Consider the following 24,597-nt stretch of genomic DNA (forward strand, 5'->3'; position numbering starts at 1 on the left):
ACAGCGTAACTTTGTCATTTTTGGCTGAAATTATTCTAAGAAATTCAGGAAAACTGTTCGAAACATGAATGAGATGATGTCAAAATTGATTCAAATCCTAATTAATTCTTCGTACCCAAAAAATTCCAAAAGATCAGTGTCAAACAGCCTCTTAATGTGCTTTCCTTCCTTAATCACAAGATTAACCACAGTTTTATAAACTTTCGGGCGCGAACGCCTTCTCTTATAGGAAGTCTCTAACAAACGCCAAGGACCATTTGGAACAGTGAGTAAAACGAAACAGTCATCTTCTCAATCTTGTAGCTGTAAAAAACTAGTCGTCAATTACGTGGCGCGTCGCTGGACAGGGACCACTGTCGTGGCTGGACGTAGTGCTGACAGAAAGTGCGAGGCGGCTCCTGAGGTAGAACAATTTTCTATCAGGGGTGCGTATCTCGGAGAAGGAGACAGAAAGGCCACTGAAATGAACACCTCGTGGTGGGCAAGTACGTCGCTGTCGGGGAATGCAGTGGGCCGAGGCAGAGAATGAACATCATCTGATGTCGCCCACATGGCTTTCTGCTAGTAAGCGGTTCCAGGTACTGTGTTCCGCGACGCCTTAACTCAGTATCTGCAATTTCGGGCTTCGTGCGATGATTGGAAAATGGCTCAAATGGCACTGAGCACTATGGGACTTAGCATCTGAGGTCATCAGTCCCCTAGAACTTAGAACTACTTAAACCTAACTAAAGACATCACACACATGCATGCCCGAGGTAGAATTCGAACCTGCGACTGTAGCGGTCGCGCGGTTCCAGACTGAAGCGCCTAGAACCGCGCGGCCACACCGGCTGGCGATGATTGAAAGGAGGCACCTATTCCGCAGTGAAAGACTGAATACATCATCTTCCATTACGGTGCCAGTATGACCACTGAGTGACAGAATGCGGGACTTCAAGTGACTTCCTCGTTTTACGTAAAAGCAAGATTTCTGAATGCTTTGGCTAAGACCACATGGCAGAAATACTTCGAACGTCAGACCTATTCAAGGGTTATCGTTGAGGGTGAGGAGGGGGGGGGGGGAAGGAGGAGGACTGAGGGAGGGAGGGTGTCTCGAGGAAAACTGCGGACAGAGTGGGTGGGAGGTGGCAGCCCAGTCCAGCACAAGAGGTGAGTCTCGCTGCCGACCACCACTGCACTGGCTGCCGCGGCGCCCGACTTGTCTGGTGAGTCTCTACATACTCCTTCCATCAACGTACGGTAGGTATATACTGTGCGTGTAACTTCCCTCAATTTGGCTGTCTCCTGTTCTCAGTGTAATCCACACTTAAAAGCGGACGCTATGAAAACGGGGGAAACTTAAGGGAGACAGAGATGTTTTCCTCTTTTCCCGACTATATTCCGCGACCTGTAGCGCGACAGCTCTTATTATGAGCTCCTATATAGGCTCACGTCAGCTATGAACTTCAGTAAACACTGATTTGTGCTATTTTTGCAAGTTGCATGGTTTTGAAACAGATTACAGAACGAACGTTGCTTTTGTTGTACACTTGTTGGATTCAAGCAGGCGAGAGTTCCGAATGTAATTTTCACTTTGCAGACGAATGTGCGCTGATATGAAACTTTCCCGAGAAAGGCAAAGGTCCCGAGTTCGATACTCGATCTGGCACAGAGTTTTGATATGCCAGAACGTTTCAGACGACAGTTGTTGGAAGAAATATGTAGAACGGTAATGTACGTAAGATCTGTGTGACAGCTGGAAGAACTTCAGAGGCTCTGGGTTCATAAATGGTTAACTAAACTAAGAACATGGAGGAAAGTTGAATGACCCATTTATTTCGATGTAGAGGCTGGTTCCAGAAGTTTGCAAAGATAATACTGTTTACTCAAAAACGTTGTACACAACAGTAGGTGTTCAGAACAAATTGGTAAGAGATGGAACTGATCCCCCATGGTACACAAAACAGGTTCGAACGCTGTTGCAGAGGCAACGGGAAAAGCATGCGAATTTCAGAAGAACGCGAAATCCCGAACATTGGCTAAAATTTACAGACGCGCGAAATTTGGCACGGACTTCAATGCAAGATGCCTTTAATAGGTTCCACAACGTAACATTGTCTCGAAATTTGGTAGAAAATCCGAAGAGATTCTAGTCGTATGTAAAGTACACAAGAGGCAAGACGCAGTCAATACCTCCGCTGCGCAGTGCCGATGGTACTGTTACCGCCGACTGTGCCGCTAAAGCGGAGTTATTGAACGCAGTTTTCCGAAATTCCTTCACCAGGGAAGACGAATGGAATATTCCAGAATTTGAAACACGAACAGCTGCTAGCATGAGTCTCTTACCGTCTAGTAAGGTCATCTGAAGACCAGTATCAGTTGCAAAGCGATTTAGAAGAGATTGCTGTATGGTGTGGCTCGTGGCAGTTGACGCTAAATAACGAAAAGTGTGAGGTGATCCACACGAGTTACAAATGAAATCCGTTGGAATTCGATTACTCGATAAATAGTACAATTCTCAAGGCTGTCAAATCAACTAAGTACCTGGGTGTAAAAATTACGAACAACTTCAGTTGGAAAGACCACATAGATAATATTGTGGGGAAGGCGAGCCAAAGGTTGCGTTTCATTGGCAGCACACTTAGAAGATGCAACAAGTCCACTAAAGAGACAGCTTACACTACACCCGTTCGTCCTCTGTTCGAATACTGCTGCGTGGTGTGGGATCCTTACCAGGTGGGACTGACGGAGGACATCGAAGGGGTGCAAAAAAGGGAAGCTCGTTTTGTATTATCACGTAATAGGGGAGAGAGTGTGGCAGATATGATAATTGAGTTGGGATGGAAGTCATTAAAGCAAAGACGTTTTTCGTCGCGGCGAGATCTATTTACGAAATTTCAGTCACCAACTTTCTCTTCCGAGTGCGAAAATATTTTGTTGAGCCCAACCTACATATGTAGGAATGATCATCAAAATAAAATAAGAGCAATCAGAGCTCGAACAGAAAGGTTTAGGTGTTCGTTTGTCCCGCGCGCTGTTACGGAGTGGAATGGTAGGGAGACAGTATGATTGTGGTTCGATGAACCCTCTACCAAGCACTTAAATGTGAATTGCATAGTAATCATGTAGATGTAGATGTAGATGTAGACAACGAGTAATTGGAACGCCTGCACCCTAATATGTGCAAGTATGTGATGTACACGATGCCACATATCCCAGTGACTGGACCAAATGGAGAGGCCAATTAGCATGGTTCCTTCGCTCCGCTGATCGGATGCCTCTTAATGTTTTTATCTCGGCTCATACACTATGTGACCAAAAGTATCTGGACACCTGGCTGAAAATGTGCTACAAGTTCGGAGCACCCTCCATCGGTAATGGTGGAATTTAATATGGTGTTGACCCACCCTTAGCCTTGATGACAGCTTCCACTCTCGCTTACATACGTTCTATGAGGTGCTGGATTGTTTCTTGGGGAATGGTGGCTCATTCTTCACGGAGTGCTGCACTGAGGAAAGATATCGATGTCGGTCGGTGAGGCCTGACACGAAGGCGTTCCAAAACATCCCAAACGTGTTCTGTTGCATTCAGGTCAGGACTCTGTGCAGGCCAGTCCATTACAGGGATGTAATTGTCGTGTAACCACTCCACCACAGGCCGTGCATTATGAGCAGGTGCTCAATCGAGTTGAAAGATGCAGTCGTCATCCCCGAATTTATCTTCAACAGTGGGAAGCAAGAAGGTGCTTAAAACTTCAGTGTAAGCCTGTGCTGTGATAGTGGCATGCAAAAGAACAAGGGGTGATATCCCCCTACATGAAAAATATCACCACACCATAACACCACCCCTCCAAATTTTACTGTTGGCAAATGACGTTTACCGGGCATCCGCCATACCTACTACACCTTGCCATCGAATCGACCAATAGTGTATCGTGATTTGTCACTCTAGACAACATATTTCCTCTGATCATTCGTCCAATGTTTACACTCCTTACACCAAGCGAGGCGTCGTTTGGTAATTACTTGCGTGATGTGTGGCTTATGATCAGCCGCTCGAGCATGAGAGCCAAGTTTTCTCCACTCCCGCCTATCATAGTACTTGCAGTGGATCCTGATGCCGTTTGGAATTGCTGTGTGATGGTCTGGATAGAAGTCTGCCTATTATACATTACGATTCTCTTCTACTGTCGGGGGCCTCTTTCATTCAACAGACGAGGTCGGTCTGAATGCTTTTGTGCTGTACGTGTGCCTTCACATTTGTACTTCGCTATCACATCGGAAGCAGTGGACCTAGGGATATTTAGGAGTGTGGAAGTCTCGTGTACAGACGTATGTCACAAGTGACATCCAATCACCTGACAATGTTTGAGTTCCGTGAGTTCCACAGGGCACCCCATTCTGCCCTCTCGCGATGACTGATTACTACTGAGGTCGCTGATATGCAGTACCTGGCAACAGGTGCCAGCACAGTGCACCTAATATGAAAAATGTATGTTTTTTGTGATTCCGGATGCTTTTGATCACGTAGTGTATCAAAAACACCGTCTAAAAGAAACGGTGTCTGTAAACGTTCAGGTTCCTTAACAGATGTTGCCGTAAAATTATACAAATGGACGTATTACTTTTACAGTCCATCACTCACGTTGGATGGCATCACTTTATTTGAATTACCACTTTGATAACGGGTATTTGGTCCTCACATTAAATTATCTGGCAATACTTAATGAGTTTAATATTCCCGTTCTCTCAAGCACAAAGTCGGAACACGCTCACGCTTTATATCAAAGTCTGCTCCATCGCTGTATTTCAGATTCTTACTTTGTTTCTCAGACGAGACACCGCTCTTATTTACTACACATTGTCTCTTACTGTAACTTATGCTCGTGTTCTGTGGTGACTATTCGTTCCCTCTCGTACTTTCCTTATCTTCATCCTTTTTCTTGATAATCTTATACCGTCTGCGTCGATACGCCTCTGAAATTTAAGTTCTTGGATCTTGACTCTTTTCTCGTCGTTCTGACTTCTCTGTCGATGCTTTCGAAATGAATAGTGTGGTCTCCTCTTACATTTTGGTATTTTAATGCGACAGTGCTGCTAAGTTAATTTGCTGGCTACTTAACCTTTTCCTTAGTCTCTGCGTGCTCAAACTGCTTCCACTGCCCGCAGCTATAATTCTTTTCCCTGTAATGCACACTCCGGCTGTTAGTATACATTTTGAGTAAAATCGTTACTTTCTCTACCAGTAAAACAAGACTTCCCTTCCGCCCACCTTTACACAACAACATCCCAGATTCAGCTAACTCGCTTTCATCTTAACAAAATTTGCACAGATTAAAATTCTCATATCGGACTAAAGTATTCTCTTTGACGCACAGAGCAATAGGAATTTTATACACACTGCATTTAATCAGTAATGCCTACTTGTATTGAAAACAGGTCATATTTTCTTGTCTGAAACCTCACTTTAAAGTCTCTGGAAGGCAACATATTTTTTTGTGGATTAACAACAAGTGTGTGCCTAGTTCCCATGTCTTTATGGGACCTCGCACGCCATTTTCCCCATTCTGAGGTCAGTTTCATTCCTGCGACACCGTATGATTTCTATTATGAAGGTCAGGCTCCACCAATGGAGAAAATATGCTGTTAATGCCACAACTAATTATTTGCCCTCTAGAACTTTGTGGCCCACACAGTGAAAGACTTTCGCAACTTCACAAAACATAAAGCGGGATCTTTAATTTTGCTTACCTCTGCAATCATTTAATTTGTGAGGTTTGGTACTGCTTTCACTATACCAAACTCTTTGCGAAAGGCAAACTCAGTGACTGTTAAGTTCTGCTCAGTCACACGAGTCCGTATTCCATCCGAGGCATTTTCACATAGACTTTTGAAAAGAATTGAAGGACTCTAACAGATCAGTAACTAATTTTGCTTGTCTGCATTTTTACAGATCTCTGTTTCCACACGTCATTGAAATTTGTCAGAAGTACGGCCGCAGTCGTTAAGTCATTACAGACAGGTTTAATAATCTTCCTATTAACTCAGCACCAGATTAAAATAGAAATAAACCCATTGCACCTGTATTGGCTTTGTTGGCGCTTCGAAGAAGTAACCAGCGTCGGCTATATGGCAGAAATTGACACTCTAGTACGTCACCCCACATGGTAATCAGGTTCCTTATCAGGGAGTTATTTATTTTAGTGGGTACCTACTACAAAGATGTGGCACTGATAAACTGTTCTTCACTATTTTCTAGTTTCACATCGTAATAAACTGTGCTTCATTTTCCCTAGACATTCTCCATCCACAAAGTTAATGGGAATTGCACCTTAGCTGAGACACCGGGAACAAACTTGGGAACAGCAGTTATAGCTGTACGGAATGCTACTTAGCAACTACGAAAGGTCGACCATTATCTGTAAAAGGCAAGGAAGGACTGAAAACTGAGCCTCTGATTGTAGATAAACTGAGGAAGGAATGAGGTAACAAGTCCGTATGAGTAAACAACGTCCAGAACGTGATCACACTGTCATGCATTCATTGAGCAGGTATGTAAGCGAATTTTAGCATTTGTGTGTTGTTGTAGTAATAATGGTATCAGTAGTAGTAGTAGTAGTAGCATATCGGACACGTCTTGGTATTACAATTTAAAAACGACAAATTAAGGTAATTCACATATAGAGACCTTTGCAGATTTACAGGTCCAGAATAAAAGAATAGGACCAGTAGTTACTTGTGGCTTTATAGTAGGACTAAAACTGACATATGCATGAAATGATTTTGGGATACCACGAAAATCTGAATTTAGATGGGTGTTTGAAGAGTGGAGCTGTTTAAGACAGTTGTGCCTCATTCGGTTTACTCCCTTGCGTACAATACTTCAGGCGGCAGGGAGCTAGATTGGAGACGTAATGTGCTCGTGCACAAATGAAACAATCAAGTACACAATACGTATTCATCAAACAAACTCGATATCTTCAAAAATTACAGAGCTCCGTCATTAAAGAATTTTGCATGTTACATGAGCCAAAACATATCAAATGGGAACGCTGAAAGGCGCAAAATCTCGACAGTAATTAATATTGCTCCCAGAACACAACGAAATAGTTTTGCTTATGTAGAGATTAAAACATAGGACCAACAATTGTACCTGTTGTCATACAGGTTAGCAAGCTGTAGAACTAATTTTTACACTCCCTCGGATTCTGCAACTCAGGTAATCCAACATCTGCCCCAGAGCAACGGTCTACCTTGATGTGTTTAAAACAACTTCGTCGTAATTCAAACATGTTGTTTTGGTCTTCAGTACAAAGACTGATATGATCTAGCTCTACATGCTACTCTATCCTGTGCAAGCTTCTTCATCTTCAAGTACCTGCTGCAACTTACACCCCTTTGAATCTGCTCAGCGTATTCATCTCTTCGTCTCCAATTTTTACCACCCACGCTGCCATCCAATATTAAACTGATGATCCCTCGGTGCCTAAGAACCGATCCCTGTTGACACCTGCTGTCTTTGAGATTGGGATTACAGAACCTCCTGCTGAAATGCAGGGTCCATGGTTCAAATGGTTCAAATGTCTCTCTGCACTATGGGTCTTATCATCTGAGCTCATCAGTCGCCTAGAACTTAGAACTACTTAAACCTAACTAACCTAAGGACAACACACACATCCATGCCCGAGGCAGGATTCGAACCTGCGGCCGTAGCGGTCGCACGGTTCCAGACTGAAGCGCCTACAACCGCTCGGCCACACTGGACGGCCAGGGTCCACGAATTCATGAGCTTCTCTCTATACCCATTCATGTCCATGTGCTCGGTACAACTGCAAAAGAGACTAATCCGACGAGGCAACAAGTTTCCAGTCACAATGTCAGTGTTGAGAGGCCCAGGCTCGACGTAAAGCCTTGTGTCATGCAGTCATCAAGGATGAGTGGGCATCCCACTCCGAAAGCCCATGTTGATGACGTTTCGTTGAATGGTACGTTCACTGACACTTGTCGATGGCCCAGCATTCAAATCTGCAGCAGTTTGCGGAAGTGTTGCACTTCTGTCACGTTGAACGACACTCTTCAGTCCTCGTTGGTCCTGTTCTTCGAGGATCTTTTTCCGGTTGCCGCGATGTTGGAGATTTGATGTTCTACTGCACTCCTGATATTCACGGTACGCTCGTGGAATGGTCGTACGGGAAAATACCCCACTTCATCGTTACCTCGGAGATGCTGTGTCCCATCGCGGGTGCGCCGTCTACAGCAACACGTTGAAACTCACTTAAATCTTGATAACGTGCCATCTAACAACTGCGCCAGACGCGTCCTGTCTGATACAGGTGTTGTCGACCGCCGCTACGTGTTCTGTCTGTTTACGTATCTCTGTATTTAATTACGCAGGCCTATACCAGTTTCTTTGGCGCATCAGTGTATAATGATGGCGGGTCTCTATGGGCATAGCATGCTGAATACATTGTGTTTGCAAGTACCTTTGCGTGTTCAACTGAGAATCAGTATTCATTCCTAGAAGTTTTCCATTTGTTGCATTGTCTGTAGAGGTGCCATCTACATTTAATTGCATACGAGTTCTTTCACTCCTCAAACTGAAATTCATGGCATTTGTTCTCTTTATGTCCAATGTCACTTTATTGCTTATTGACCGACTGTAATCCTCCTTAAGGGTCTTGTTTGCTTTCTCTGCAAGGAGTTCCCTAGTTTTCTAAGTGAATATAATATTGCTGTGATCAAAGACAGATTTATTTGAGGTATGTATTATCTGTACAATTTGTACCCCGTGTGCTAGATATGATCAGAACCAGTCGTTAGCTACTGCTCTTATCGCTAATGCTTCTAGCTTATTTACTAGAATGTTATAGTCAACAGTGTCAAAATCATATGAAGCATCAAAACACTGTGTGTGACACAGTCACCTTTGTCAAGAGCATATTGTTGTTGTTATAGTCTTCATTCCAGAGACTGGTTTGATGCAGCTCTCCATGCCACTCTATCCTGTGCAAGCTTCTTCATCTCCCAGTACGTACTGCAGCCTACATTCTGAATCTGCTTAGTGTATTCATCTCTTGGTCTCCATCTACGATTTTTACCCTCCACAATGCCCTCAAATACTAAATTGGTGATCCCTTGATGCCTCAGAACATGCCCTACCAACCGATCCCTTCTTCTAGTCACGTTGTGCCACAAATTTCTCTTGTCTCAAATTCTATTCAATACCTGCTCATTAGTTATGAAATCTACCCATCTAGTCTTCAGCAATCTTCGGTAGCACCACATTTCGATAGCTTCTATTCTCTTCTTGTCCAAACTATTTATCGTCCACGTTTCACTTCCACACATGGCTACACTCCATAAAAATACTTTCAGAAACGACTTCCTGATACTTAAATCTAAACTCGATGTTACCAAATTTCTCTTCTTCAGAAACACTTTCCTTCCCATTGCCAGTCTACATTTTATATCCCCTCTACTTCGACCATTATCAGTTATTTTGCTCCCCAAATAGCAAAATTCATTTAATACTTTAAGTGTCTCATTTCCTAATGTAATTCCCGCAGCACCACCCGATTTAATTCGATAACATTCCATTATCTTCGTTTTGCTTTTATTGATGCTCATCTCATATCCTCCTTTCAAGACACTGACCATTCCGTTCAGGTGCTCTTCCAGGTCCTTTGGTGCCTCTGACAGAATTACAATGTTATCGGCGAACCTCAAAGTTTTTATTTCTTCTCCATGGATTTTATTTCCTAATCCGAATTTTTCTTTTGTTTCACTGCTTGCTCAATATACAGATTGAATAACATCGAGGATAAGCATCATTTGTGAATTTCCATATGGCTGATTCTGTACTCCAACTAGATCGAAAATCTAACAATGATTCACTCAAAATTTTGTATGTATCCAGGTAACTCATTAATCAGTCTTTTTTTTATATTATTTTCGAGAATGGACACAGCAGGGAAATGGGCACTAATTTTCTATGGCTTCTGGTTACCTCTCTTTAGTAGGAGTACAACTCTTGCCTGTTTTAAACATTATTGAAATGTGCCTGATGTAAAGAACTTGTCTCTTGTGTTTATTAAGGGTGCTTGTACACCCTCTATGCAATGTTTTAGTACACAGATTCTTACTTCATTTAGTCCTACTGACCTTTTATATTTAAGTTATTGCTGAGTTTTAGCAGCTTCATGCTCTGCTGTTGTAGCAACAACAGTGTACTTATGACTTTTTGCAGCAGTTAGCAACTTTTTCTATATCTTTTATCACCCACAATAGAAATTTAATAATTCTGGCTCATTATTTCTCTTTTCAATGTAAATGAGGTACTGAAAGACTTGGAAGGACTTCTTAATACCTGCTGTTATCCATTTGTTTTTGTAAGACTATTTTACTGAATTGGGTGATTTTCAAATTGTCTTTTCAAACCTAAATTAAAATAATTTGAGAATTTAGAGGATTTTACATTTACCTTCGTTTTTCTGTACATTTCATCCCCTGTTTGGTTGTCTGGTTCATTTGGAAAATCTTGTATTTTGATTTCTGATGAATGTGTTTCATAAGCTTGCAATGTGGCGAATTTTTCCATACCCGATTTTACTGTTATTTGACAGAAACGCTCTGACAGTCCAAGATATTGTACAGCTATATCATACAATTCTCTGTCCATACTTTTGGAAACATATTCATTCACTGATGCCGTCATTGTAGTAACCATTTTTCTACTACTGACCAACTGGGACATCCCTAAAGTCTGAAGAATATTTATGAGGATGCTACCAGTTTCATTTATGATACCTGTGTTTATGTTTATGTCTTTACACAACAATATGTAGACTTTTCTACCTAAGATTTTAGCTAGTACTTCCGTTAATTTAATGAGAAAAGTGTCCACACTATCACTAGGATATCGATACGCACACGTGGTGGTTAATTTCTTGGCGTCATTAGGCCCTGTCCATTCAATGGCCGATATATGAGAGTTTTACTTCACTTACCGTACTGAGGCCATATCTTGGTTCGAATTGTGATGTCTTTCTGAAATAAGTCCATGATCCTCCACAATTTGTAGTAGTCATACAATAAGAGTCTGTCCTTTCATGCAACGAGAGGAGGAGGAGGAGATTTAGTGTTTATCGTCCCGTCGACAACGAGGTCACCAGAGACGGAGCGCAAGCTCGGGTTAGGGAAGGATGGGGAAGGAAATCGGCCGTGCCCTTTCAAAGGATCCATCCCGGCATTTGCCTGAAGCGATTTAGGGAAATCACGGAAAACCTAAATCAGGATGGCCGGAGACGGGATTGAACCGTCGTCCTCCCGAATGCGAGTCCAGTGTGCAACGAGAATACTGCATGTTCGATTTCTGAGTCTCCACCCCAATGCTCAGTGACAGAGACTAGTGTGTAGTTCAACGGCCGAAACTCGAAATTGCTCTATTTTATTTTGTATCTATTGCATGGTTTGGTGAACGTTTGTTAAGTCTGTGAAGTGTCCTTACGATGTGTTGATGGTGTGTTACAATCTATCTTGTTCATGATTGATTGAAAATTTTCTAAATTACTGGATATAGTATTTAGGCAGGGCAAACTTTTGTTTGTACTTGCCTAACAAAGACCTATTTCTACTGCCAGTGACAAAAGGTGTTTCACAACGCATCGCATCGCCCATGACCCATCCGCTGTACCAATCTTCTCGTCCCAGTTCTGTTCAGGTGTAGGACATCTCTAGCGAAACCCAGTCTACTGACAATGCTGGCAGCCACCAGAGCAACATGTGCAAAGTCATCTGTCATCAGTGCAAACCCCATATTAATCCACTTCCCAGCAACGCTCAGGTGTAGCCATGGCCTTTACCAGCAATACTGACTGCTTCGATGCTGCTGTCCACGCTAATCTGTTCTTTGCAAACCTCAACATGTCTGCATAACTTTTATAGCCTACATTCGTTTCAGTCTGCTTACAGTATTCAGTATTAGATTTCCCTCCACACCTCCTACCTCCCACATTTTCCTATGTTGGCAAAGTGACGAATCCTTTTCCTTTATGCCCCATTATTTATCCTGTCAATCGATTTCTTCTTTTATTAAAGTTGTGACATAAATTACATTTTATTGCAGTTTGATTCAGTACTTTCTTATTTGTTATTCGATTTACCCATCCAATCCTCAATGTCCTGTTGCACTACATTTCAAAATGTACTATTATTTCCTTGTCTAAACTATTTTTCGTCCATGTTTCACTTTCATTCTCGGCTGCACTCGTGGCAGATATCACTAACTGACACTTAAATTGTTACCAGTAACTAACACTTAAACTAATATCAGATTTTAACAGATTCCACTTTTTCAGTATTTCCTTTCGTGTTGTTCCCCGTCTGCATTTTATATCCTATCTATATCGGGAATCAACAGTTATTTTCCAGTCTGTATAACAAAGTTTTTCAACTACGTTTAGCGACTCATTTCCTTGCCTATTTCTCTACTCATCACTTCATCTAATTCGACAACATTTCATAATTAGTGTACATTCAATTACGTACGCTATAGGGTTCAAAACTACCGTTTCATGTCCTTATAACTGCAGTCCAAATTCTGTACAAGTGGTAGATAACGTTGCATTTCCTTCTTTTATTTCTAATAGTATTAGCAACTGTAAAGAGACAATTCCACATCTAGGAACGCTTCACTCCTGAAATGACATACGGCACATTGCTCTTAGAAGAGGAGAAAATTCTTTCCCACACTCTAAATAGAAACAGATTGACATTCTGTCAGATCCAGTGGCTATTCCTCTGTAGAGTGATTTCAGTAGTTTTTGTATCCAATGGACATTTATTTCGATACCTGTCATTCAGACGTTCGCTTGAAGAATTAAGTAAGGAACCACTGTAATATCTTCCTCAGCGAAACAATTTTGGGAAAAAAGTTTGGTATGTCGGTTATCTCTGTCATCTCACATTTAGATGCCGTAATGTGGGGACATATCACTTCAATACATTCACTGACTTAGCAGAAGGAGAAAACTACTTAGCACTTTATTTGAAGTCAGCAGATGTAATGTATCTTTCCTATTCGTTGAATCATAAAGGTTATTTTCTTTTGTCCACAGAACTTGGGGAACAGTATAATTGAATTGCTTCATTAAATATTTATTTTTCCAATTTTGAAGTTCTGTACTGAGAGTAGAAAAGTTCGTATAACGCTACTGTCAAAAGTACTCGCGAATTTACGTGTAACGAAGCTTTCTGTTCGATGTTCTAAAGAGATAAATCCTAAACTGTGCATTTTATTTACAAATGAGTCGCCTCCCTATCTTCTGGCAGCGGTGCCTGAATGTCGCAAAGCCAGAATATCAGACCTGCACTACGGGCTGGCTCGCCTTTATGTGTCACAGTGGTTGGTCGCACACTGGCGTTTTAATGCACCGGTACTCAGATAATAAATGATCCATTTGTCTAACAATTTATAGATTGGTTGGCGATGTATTGAGAAATGGAAAAATAAAACCATAGGGCTAAAAACGCTGACAAAAATAATAGGACCATAGTTCAACATTCATAAATATTTATTTATATTTCCAGAATGAGATTTTCACTCTGCTGCGGAGTGTGCGCTGATATAAAACTTCCTGCCAGATTAAAACTGTGTGCCCGACCGGGACTCGAGATCGGGGCCTTTGCCTTTCGCAGGCAAGTGCTCTACCATCTGAGCTACCGAAGCACGACTCACCCCTGGTCCTCACAGCTTTACTTCTGCCAGTATCTCGTCTCCTACCTTCCAAACTTTACAGAAAGCTCTCCTGCGAACCTTGCAGAACTAGCACTCCTGAAAGAATGGATACTGCGGAGACATGGCTTATCCACAGCCTGGGGGATGTTTCCAGAATGAGATTTTCACTCTGCAGCGGAGTGTGCGCTGATATGAAACTTCCAGGCAGATTAAAACTTTTATTGATATTACTGAAAGATCAGTGAATGGTGATCTCACTTCAGTGTGGATTCAAAGCAAAGTTATTAACAAACAATCATAAATAAAGAGCAGAAGTACAGCATATGTTCTATATGCATGCAGTGTTTTATTTCTCAAAGCAGTGACTGTCAAAATATCCATGCAAACATTTGAAGAAATTTAATTTCCTTCACTAAACACGATGCATAACATCGTTCACTGCTGAAGTTTGGAAGGTAGGAGACGAGGTACTGGTGGAAGTAAAATTGTGAGGACAGATCACGAGTCTTGCTTGGGTACTCAGTTGGTAGAGCTCTTGCCCGTGGAAGGCAAAGGTCCCGAGTTCCAGTCTTGGTCCGGCACACAGTTTTTACCTGCGAGGAGGTTTCATCGTTCACTGCTCTTCATCACATGCAACCAACAACATCAGCTGTACCAACATAATCAGCAATGTGACAATTACTGGACTATATGAGAAAAGTCGTAAATTGCTCGCGAACTACTGGCCGTGCACGCACTTAATTCAACATGTAAACGTCACTACAGGTATTCGAATTTAGGTTATGACATGTTCGATACGCCTTCCATCATTGGCGATGGTGTGGTGCACACAAATAGCGAAATACCGCATAACACGCTAATGTGTCGGAACGTCGATGCTGTCGATGACCTGAATGGCAGTTTTCAGCTCAGTAATGGTGTCGGAGTTACTGCTGTAGATCTTATCTTTAATATATCCGCACAAAAAGGAGTCCCATGTGTTCAGGTCGGGAGAATGTGGCAGCCAATCGAGGCCCATGCTAGTGGCCTCTGGTTACCCCAGAGCTAGACTGCTGTCGCCAAAGTGCACCTCCAGGACATCACACTCTCCAGCTTCGATGGTGTCAAACTCCGTCTTGCATGAACCGCATCTTATCAAACTCACGATCACTTTGGATAATGGGGGTGAAAACATTTTCCAAACATTTCGTGTACCGTATGATAGTCACCAAACGAATATCACACCGATTATTCTGTGACTGGACATTGCACGTCAAACAGTCACCCGTTGAGGGTGAACAGACTTTTCGATCGCCAAAATTATCCTAAGGGCAAACACACACACCCATGCCCGGGGGAGGACTCGAACCTCCGCCGGGACCAGCCGCACAGTCCTTGGCTGCAGCGCCCCTGACGGCTCGGCTAATCCCGCGCCGCGACGAACCCATCCAAACGAAAGTGGGCTCCGTCGGTAAATCAAACCAAACGCATACTAATTCCCATTGTGTCCCGCTGCCAACCGTGCAGTTTGAACGTCCTAAGGCAAACGTTCATAAGTAATGGCAATTTTATTTCATGTACTTCAATAATTGTCACCTTGCAGGTCCACTTCTGACTTGATGCTCACAAGTATGAAGCTAAAGTTCCAACACGTACTCCAACATAAATGATGAAAATTGTGTTCAGAGTATTCTAGATGATGCAAGAAGGTAAAGTGTGGGGCAGAGCTCAGTAAATTAAGGGAAGTCCAACGCCCTGCACCCAGAAACAGTTCGCGTTAAATCGCACGGCTATATCGCCGATCAGATCTCTTCAGATCTACCTCTCGTGAGATCACCGGAACGACCCTCCACGACAGAAAGCTGCCGAAACTCAAAGGACGGAAAGCCAAAACTGAAAGACACAAAGACAACACGCGCAAAGATTCACGCCCTTCCTTATTCTCTATGGCATCGCCTAACACTGACTCGACGTTTAACACTGAGAAATATTCAGATTTAATGTTGTCCCACATAGACACTATGCATTAAATTCAGGTCAACACGGTCATTTTGTGGCCATTAGCTGTGCAATATTACCTAAGATATTAACGAAAATGTAAATCATATACAAGCAAGTTCTTGTGTACACACAACAATTATGCTGAAACTTCCTGGCAGACTAAAACTGTGTGCCGGACCGAGACTCCAACACGGGACCTTTGCCTTTCGCGGGCAAGTGATCTAACCTCTGAGCTACCCAAGGACGACTCACGCCCCGTCCTCACAGCTTTACTTACGCCAGTATCTCGTCTCCTACCTTCCAAACTTTACAAAAGCTGTCCTGCGAAACTTGCAGAACTAGCACTCCTGAAAGAAAGGATATTGGGGAGACATGGCTTATCCACAGCCTGGGGGATGTTTCCAGAATGAGATTTCCACTCTGCAGCGGAGTGTGCGCTGATTTGAAACTTCCTGGCAGATTAAAACTGTGTGCCGGACCGAAACTCCAACACGGGACCTTTGCCTTTCGCGGGCAAGTGCTCTACCATCTGAGCTACCCAAGCACGACTCACGCCTCATCCTCACAGCTGTACTTCTACCAGTATCTCGTCTCCTACCTTACAAACTTAACAGAAGTCGTCCAAATCAGTCTCCATCTGTGGGATAAGTGGGTTTTCAAGCATATCGTGGTATGTACCTCTTGTAACAGATTTATCGGCAAAGAAAAGTTTCCCGTGAAACTGCACAAATCACATTCAATTTTGGACACTCCCTATCATGTTGTACAATTTCATGCGGTTGTGCCGTACCTCATATTCCCACATTATGACGGCTCACCTTTCCGTTTAAATGGGATGTTGCCTCGCAACTAAACTCTAAGTGTGAAAGAAAACTGTCATCATCCGTCTTGCCAAGAACAAAATTACAGAACTCCACACATTGTTGTTTGGCACCTTCACGAAGAGCTTGCAGTAGCTGAATTTTGTACGGTTTCGTGTGTAAACGTCTACGCAACAAACGCCAGGACGGACATCGTGGACATGTTGAGCTGTCGAGCTGCACGGCGGACGGATTACTGCGGACTCCTTGCGAAACTATGGCCGATGCGCTCGACATCTGTGTCAGACACTCGGCGGCGGCCCGGCAATTTCCCTTTACACACACAACCTGTTTCTTGGAGTTGTTCATCCCGTTGTCTACTGCTCTGTGGTATGGGATGTTCCACTCGAAAGTCGCGCTGAACGCTTATAACTGATCCGCAGTCCCCAAAATTTAGAACACAAAGCGCTTTCTGGTGTCCCGACACCATTTTTACTAGAAATGAAGTGGGCGCACACTGGTGCTACCTAGCTGAAACCGTGTAAAAATCGGGAGTTTGCTCTTTCCACAAGTAAGTTGTTCAAACACATGTATCAAATAACATAACAGTCACGATAGTTTTGAAATCGGATGACGCATTTTGATTCACCCTATGTTTCTTGGAGCACAGTTCCCGCCAGCACCACACTCGGAAGCACACGCTGGCGTCTCCTCAGCCGCCTGAGGCTCGTCTAGCTGGCTAACGCCACTGCTGTAGGCGAGACACAGCCCGTCCTTCTCTCCCTCTGCATACCAGATCACCACGTATAGACATATACTATGGTTTCATTTGAAAAAGCGAAGTTTATCTCCGTCTCCTGCAATTAATATGAGTATTACAAGGGACTATACGTCAGTCATACAGCAGTTTCTCGCAATTAATCAGGTGCAAACATCATAACGATCTCTTAAATGGTTTCGAAAGTGTTTGTCTTAAACAGTGCAGCTGATCAGCGAGTATACATGGTGGTTCTCGAAGATACGCAAATATTTCAATACGTTATTCTACAAGTAAAACTAAAAGTTCATATGAACATTGTTCCGCAAATGTTAGTTACGGAGTTACGGCCAACAAAGCATTTTACCTGAAATTTAGCAACTTCACTAATATGAAGCCATCGCAAAACTGTACCAGGTTAATGTAAAGCATGATTTGCATTTACTTCGTTGTCATTGATCTGGTGAATCTAACAAACCATTTTCGCAAAACGTCCAACTGGCTAGACGTACTTATAATTCCTTCAAGAAGAAAACCCCACTTGCTCGAAGATGATCCACTTGCTACGCGATCGCAAATGTATTTTCAACAGGACGGCGCGCCTCCATTTTCGCCAACCCGTCACTACACATTTAAATGAACATTTTAGCCACAAATGGATTGGTCGAGATACTAGACGTCCGTGGCCACTCAGATCGCCCGATTTAACACCAATGCATTTTTTTGTATGGAGATGGGTGAAAGACATAGTTTATGAGGACAAAGTCAAAACACGTGAGGGATTACTTTCTCGCGTTATGAATGCTATAGGCAAAATTAAAAACAACCCTGTGAAACTGAAACGAGCAACAAAATCAGTTCATACATGTGTAGCTAAATTCATTGAACTCGGTAGACACGTTTTTGAACATTTATTGTGAATGTAATGTGAAACTGTGTGCCCACTGTACAACTTCCTTAACACTGAGCTTTGTTTTATCAGCTGTAACATGAATTCACGTGTGATATCGTATTAATAAAAGCAGATTATCTGACAAATTCATACAGTTTCAGTTAAAGTTATTAGCATCATTATTTCAAAATAAAATTCTCTACAACTTCTGCTGAAAACTTTGTGCAGTCGCCTCGAATTTAAGAAACAAATTGGGCCAAGTAATATATTAAAATTTTTACGAAATTACTTCTTTGCTTCACTGGATGTTGTGAAAAACTACTGCAGATAAGCGCCTGGAGCATCTCTTATTAGTTTCACCAGATGGATAACAACAAAATAAATGGAAATCGTGCTTTACTGTAACTTCGTACAATTTTGCGATGGCTTCATACTGTATTACCGAAGTTGGAACATTTCAGGCAAAATCTCTTACTAGCCGTAACTCCGTAGATGAACATTTGCGGACCTGTGTTCACACGAACTTATTTCTTTAGTTTCACTTGTAGAATAACAAATTAAAACCTTTGCATACCTTCGTGAATCACCCTGTATATTCGGAACAACGGGTGCGGCATCCATCTTGTGTAATGGTGTAATTCAGATTAATTTACGTTTCTTTATTTACTATACAGGTAGCTGCAAGAAAAAGTGCGTTTTGTGATTACACTTTTTCGTAACATTTCAGGTTGTTCAGCAGACTGCAAGTTCGGTGAAGTTGTTTTGAGGGAAAAGTTTCTTACTTGGCCCGATTCCTGCGACCTTCCGTGATGTTGGGCAGAAACGCTTGTTGGTTCATCCGCATTTTTGTGGCGGTGGTCATATGTAGTGGCTACAGTCACCCAGTTTCCGTTACAGGTAAAAATTATGTTTTTTTTCGATTCCTATGAGGCTGGGTATGATAATGCACAGCAATTTTTTGTGAAGTAATGAAGTAAATGTTTAAGTTTTGCACTGAGATCTTTACGAATTTATTTTCCGGAATCGTATACAGAAGTCAGCGGAGATAGTGTAACAGCCGACAACTCAGGTAAGTGTTTCATCCGTTACTCATGGTCCAAGTGGTCCTTTTGGTGCTAGTTTATTTAATCACGGTAGCCTTATTTCTGGTTTGAGACGTCCTCGCCGGCGCCGTGGGGAGGCGAGCGTGTGCGAGCTTCCCTCCAGCTGCCTGCGCCACCTGTTCCCTGCTTGCCTTATTCAAACACACGAGACTAGTAGCCTACTTGAATATATCGAGGTTCTATTTTTAGAACAGCGAGAGAAGATATAAAATATATATACAGGGTGATTCAAAAAGAATACCACAACTTTAGGAATTTAAAACTCTGCAACGACAAAAGGCAGAGCTAAGCACTATCTGTCGTCGAATTAAGGGAGCTATAAAGTTTCATTTAGTTGTGCATTTGTTCGCTTGAGGCGCTGTTGACTAGGCGTCAGCGTCAGTTGATGCTAAGATGGCGACCGCTCAACAGAAAGCTTTTTGTGTTATTGAGTACGGCAGAAGTGAATCGACGACAGTTTTTCATCGTGCATTTCGAACGAAGTATGGTGTTAAACCTCCTGATAGGTGGTGTATTAAACGTTGGTATAAACAGTTTACAGAGAATGGGTGTTTGTGCAAAGGGAAAAGTTCTGGACGGCCGAGAACGGCCCGTAACAGAGTACTTCATAACTGGCCTCCAAGAAGCCCTGATCTTACCCCCTGCGATTTTTTCTTATGGGGGTATGTTAAGGAAATGGTGTTTCGGCCACCTCTCCCAGCCACCATTGATGACTTGAAACGATAAATAACAGCAGCTATCGAAACTGTTACGCCTGATATGCTACAGAGAGTGTGGAACGAGTTGGAGTATCGGGTTGATATTGCTCGAGTGTCTGGAGGGGGCCATATTGAACATCTCTGAACTTGTTTTTGAGTGAAAAAAAAACCTTTTTAAATACTCTTTGTAATGATGTATAACAGAAGTTTATATTATGTTTCTTTCATTAAATACACATTTTTAAAGTTGTGGTATGCTTTTTGAATCACCCTGTACATAAATTGTTCAGAAATCTCTCTTGTCCAAGGGTCACACAAACTTGTATTCAGTACAGTTCGTTGCTCCTGCATGATAGGCAATACGTACGTGAGACGTTATTGCTATGCAAGTAACATAACTGGCAGAGATGGGCGTGCTCCACCCGTGGTACACACAGGTGTGAACTTGTTGGAGTAACTGCTTTGGGTCACAGGGCAGTCATAAGAATACTGCGAGGGAACTGCGCAACATCGTTGGGTATGAGTGTATCATTGCCTTTGGTATTGTAGAAAGCTCCAGTTGGAATGCCATTTGGTCATCATGTTGCGTATACAGGGTGTTTTTTACCACCGTGTACAAACTCTAGGGATTGATCGATGACAGCATGTGGAACAAGAAAGGCCTAATGAACTTACGTCCGGAAATGAATGATTTCCACGCTAGAGACCATTTATTCAATCATACACTGTTACGAAGACTGCAGTCTAATAGTCGCTGTACCACGCAGCGACAGTTACAGTATGTACTGAAAATGCTTTCCATGTGCCTCAATCCATGCGTGTATACGCGCCGTAGCGTGCTCTGTCACCCACGCTCACACCGGCCAGGCTGCATACGAACAGCGTCGAAGGCAGGATGAATACGCTGCTCCAGTGTCTCCACATCTGGAACTGGCTACGTGTGCACGATACTTCTTGAGCTCGCCCCATAACCAGAAATCGCACGGGTTGAGATGCGGTGAACGAGCAGGCCATGCAACTGGACCACCTTCTCCAATCCATCAACCAGGGAAGACACCATTGAGATGCGTCTGGGCGTTAACGGCGAAGTGTAGCAGCCACATAACCATTAGAATCATCAATAGCACTTCTTCCAGAAAGACGCCCGCAAGAAGTGCCCATAGTTCAGGCCTATTAGGCGATGTGGAAGGAAGGCTGGTCCCAAAATACGGCCGCCAATTATCCCGGCCCACACATACCGGCTGCACCGATGCTGATGATTCGCTGTCACCATACCATGGGCGTTCTGCATACCATCCCACAGATACATGTTACGAAAGATACCACTCCACGTAAAGGTGCCGTCATCTGTGAACAGGATGGATAACACAGATCCCGGAATCGTGGTGGCCTGGTGAACAAATCAGTGACAGAACTGTTCCCAATGTGGAAAGTCTGTCGCTAGTACGCCCTGCACACACTGTAAGTGATAACGGTAGTAACAGTCGTCATGGAGAATGTCCCACACGCTCGTCTGGCTTTCCCTGTACAGGCCGGACCACTGCCTGCTACTGAGATGGCGGTCGGCTTCCACACTGCTGATTACATTTTCTTCCAACTGTAGTGTCTGATCATTTCGGGTACGTCTTTCACGACTTCCTGCATCCTAGGTCATGATGTGCGATAAACAGTACCACCCTCTATGAGGATATCATGCATACTGTAACTGTAGCTGCATGGTATTACACTGCAGCTTCTGTAACAAAGTATGATTGAATAAATGGTCTCTGGCATACGGATCATGCGTTTCTGGGCACCATCAGACATTTTTTGTTCCTTATCCTCTCATTGATCAATCACTAGAGTTTTTACATGGTTGAAAAAATCATCTTGTATATTCAATAGACCCTTACAGCGATAAAAGTAATCTGTCTGTGTAACGTATCGGTAGAATTTTCGCAAAGGTTTACTTACCTGTGTTATGTTCCACACCGTAACTTTTTTTTTTAGAGACATACTGATGTTACAGAGTTCATCTTGGACACGCAAGTTCAAAATGTAACAACCGACTTCCTCTATTTCCTTCGTGTCCAAGTAAAATCAGATATGACAGATAAATTCTCCTCTAAGAGTAACGTCCTAAAACTTCACATCAATTTTAAACATTTTTCGTGTTAACTGTATTTAAATCCTGCTTGAGTTGTAATATATTCCGTTTTCGTACGCTATGTACCATCAGGTACGTATTTTGTGCTGCAACATCAGCACTCTTTGAGGAAGCTCACACAGAAACTAGTATCAATGACCATGAAGCAACAATGATTTACAACGTACAAATGGGTCAGGTGTTTGGTACACATCAGAGGCTGCTGCTCAGGTAGCTGTTTGGGTGCGGAGTGGACACAACGGTTTTCAGATTAGACTACTCTTCATCCAGTCCAGATAACGATAGGGACCTGAAAGTGTCAGTAATAGTTCCAAAGAAGAGTCACATACTGGCGAGAGTATTACAGTTCAAGTGATCAACTTCTGAATCACCGATAACAACGTGCCAGGGTTTGAAGCAGGCCCAGTAGAGCTCACATAATACCCGGTACAGAAGGCTGATGGAAACCCGGAACTGACGGCAGTAAGATAGTCATAAAAATTTCAGCGTGTATCGAAAATATACATGGAGATAGTAGGGCATTTGTCCCAGGTCACAAACAAATTGTACCAACCAAAACAGAAACAAAAACTGCGTGTGAGGCTGTCTGGGAAAGACTCAGTATCATCGGTGGGCATTAATTTGGAATCAGGTCCCTCTGTCAACTTCTAGATCTACTCCAGATGCAACAAAAAATTATAGAGAAAACCGAAGCACTGTTACATAAGTTTCCAAGTCACACTCTAATTGTTGAAGTAGAAGTTAATTGTGCAACAATCGACTGAGAAAATGACAGTTTAGTAAGAGGTGGGGGTGACAAGACGTCTGGTGAAACACCTCTAAATGAGTTGTCTGAGAATTACCTAAAACAGACTGTTTGGGAGCCCTCTAGTGATATTGCATCTGATAGTTTCCAAATGACCATAACTTTTTGAGGAAGCTCACATAGAAACTAGTATCAATGACCATGAAGCAACAATGATTTACAACGTACAAATGGCAACTAAAACAAGTAGCAGAATACATATATGTTCAGCAAACCAGATATAGAAGCAGTTGTGACCTATTTGAATACAAAACTCGAAATATTTAGCTCTGGAGAAAAACATGTAGAAAAATTGTGGTTCAGGTTTATAAGAACAGTCAGCTGTACACTTTGTACATATGTAGAGCAGTTCATGATAAGAGGGACACTCCACAGTCTGCAGTCATTTTAAAGAAACATCTAAAGAAAAAGAGACAACTGGTCAATAAATGCTAGGCAAAACGTGGGGCTACATGTAGGAAGATGTAAATGAGATGTATTTGGCTGATGAAAGAGAATTTCATCTAACCTACTAAGATTACCGAGTCACAGATAGACTCAACAAAAGGACTCATAATTAAAGCTTTTGGTCATTAAGGCTGCAGTCAACAATAGACAACAAGCACACACACACACACATACTCACGCAAACGAAACTCACACACATGACTGCACTCTCAGGCAATTGAAACCACACTGTGAGCAGCAGCACCACTGCATGATGGGAGTGGCGACAGGGTGGGGGTGAAGAGGAGGTTGGGGTGGGGAGGGGTAGGGGTAGTGTGTGTGGGCGGCGGACAGTGAAGTGCTGCATGTTAGATGGTGGGAATGGGAATGGTGGGGAGGGGGAGGGAAGTAGCAGAAAAGGAGGGAAATAGAAAGACTGTCTTTGGTGGTGGAATGACGGTTATGTTGTGATGGAATGGGAATAGGGTAGGAGCTGGATGGGCGAGGACAGTGACTGACAAAGGTTCCCACAACCCGCCTGGCGTCCTCCTTTGTTAGTCACTGTCCTCACGCATCCAGTAAGGTGCCCTGTTCCCATCCCAGCACTACACAGCCGTCATTCCACCACCACCCCCAGTCCTTTTATTTCCCGGCGTTTCTGCCACATCCCCTCCCTCCCCCACCTCTCCACTGCCCTCTGTCTAACCTGTAGCACTTCACTGTCCACCACCCCACCATACTGTCGCTCCCCTCCCTGCCACACTCTCCCCACACCCAGTCGCCACTCCCATCATGCACTCGTGCTGCTGCTCACAATGTGGTTTCAGTTGCCTGAGACTTCAGTCATGTGTGTGAGTTGCGTGTGTGTGTGTGTGTGTGTGTGTGTGTGTGTGTGTGTGTGTGTGTGTGTGTGCATGTCTACTGTTGACGAAGGCGTCATTGGCCAAAAGCTTCAACTCTGAGACTTTTTTGTTGTGCCTATCTGCAACTCAGTATTTCGTCTGAGTGGTGAGTTGCAACTTTCCTCTTCGTAATATTGTCACACTCCATCCTGGATTTTTCATAATTTCACTCCTACTAAGACTACTGTAACAGAATAGGAAGGATCTCTCACAAAACCAAGGAAATGCCAGTATTGTGTAAAGCTGGTACCAAATTTAGTGTTCAGACACTCGCAGACCAGGTAATGACAGCAATTAAGAATAGCAAAGCAAAATCAGAAACTCTGAATTAGTATCCCAAAATGTTTCTTTAGAGGTGGTATTGTGGGGTGTCGC

General features: G+C 43.0%; 1 protein-coding gene across 4 annotated transcripts in view; it reads left to right on the top strand.

The window, feature by feature from the left end:
- Window positions 1-24,597, top strand: part of LOC126213489 (putative ankyrin-containing lipoprotein Lxx09580) — a 220,427-nt gene that overhangs the window by 123,768 nt on the left and 72,062 nt on the right. For 3 of the 4 annotated variants that reach the window (XM_049941311.1, XM_049941314.1, XM_049941313.1), the window contains exon 2: window positions 18,870-19,039. In XM_049941311.1, the coding sequence (XP_049797268.1) occupies window positions 18,952-19,039 (88 nt within the window). In that variant the 5' untranslated portion in view covers window positions 18,870-18,951. Of the gene's footprint in view, window positions 1-1,138; window positions 1,240-18,869; window positions 19,040-24,597 lie in introns of those variants that run through there. The other variant, XM_049941312.1, reaches the window with a different exon arrangement.

This window comes from Schistocerca nitens, chromosome 11 (genome assembly GCF_023898315.1).
Source record: "Schistocerca nitens isolate TAMUIC-IGC-003100 chromosome 11, iqSchNite1.1, whole genome shotgun sequence".
In the NCBI taxonomy this organism is placed as follows: domain Eukaryota; kingdom Metazoa; phylum Arthropoda; class Insecta; order Orthoptera; family Acrididae; genus Schistocerca; species Schistocerca nitens.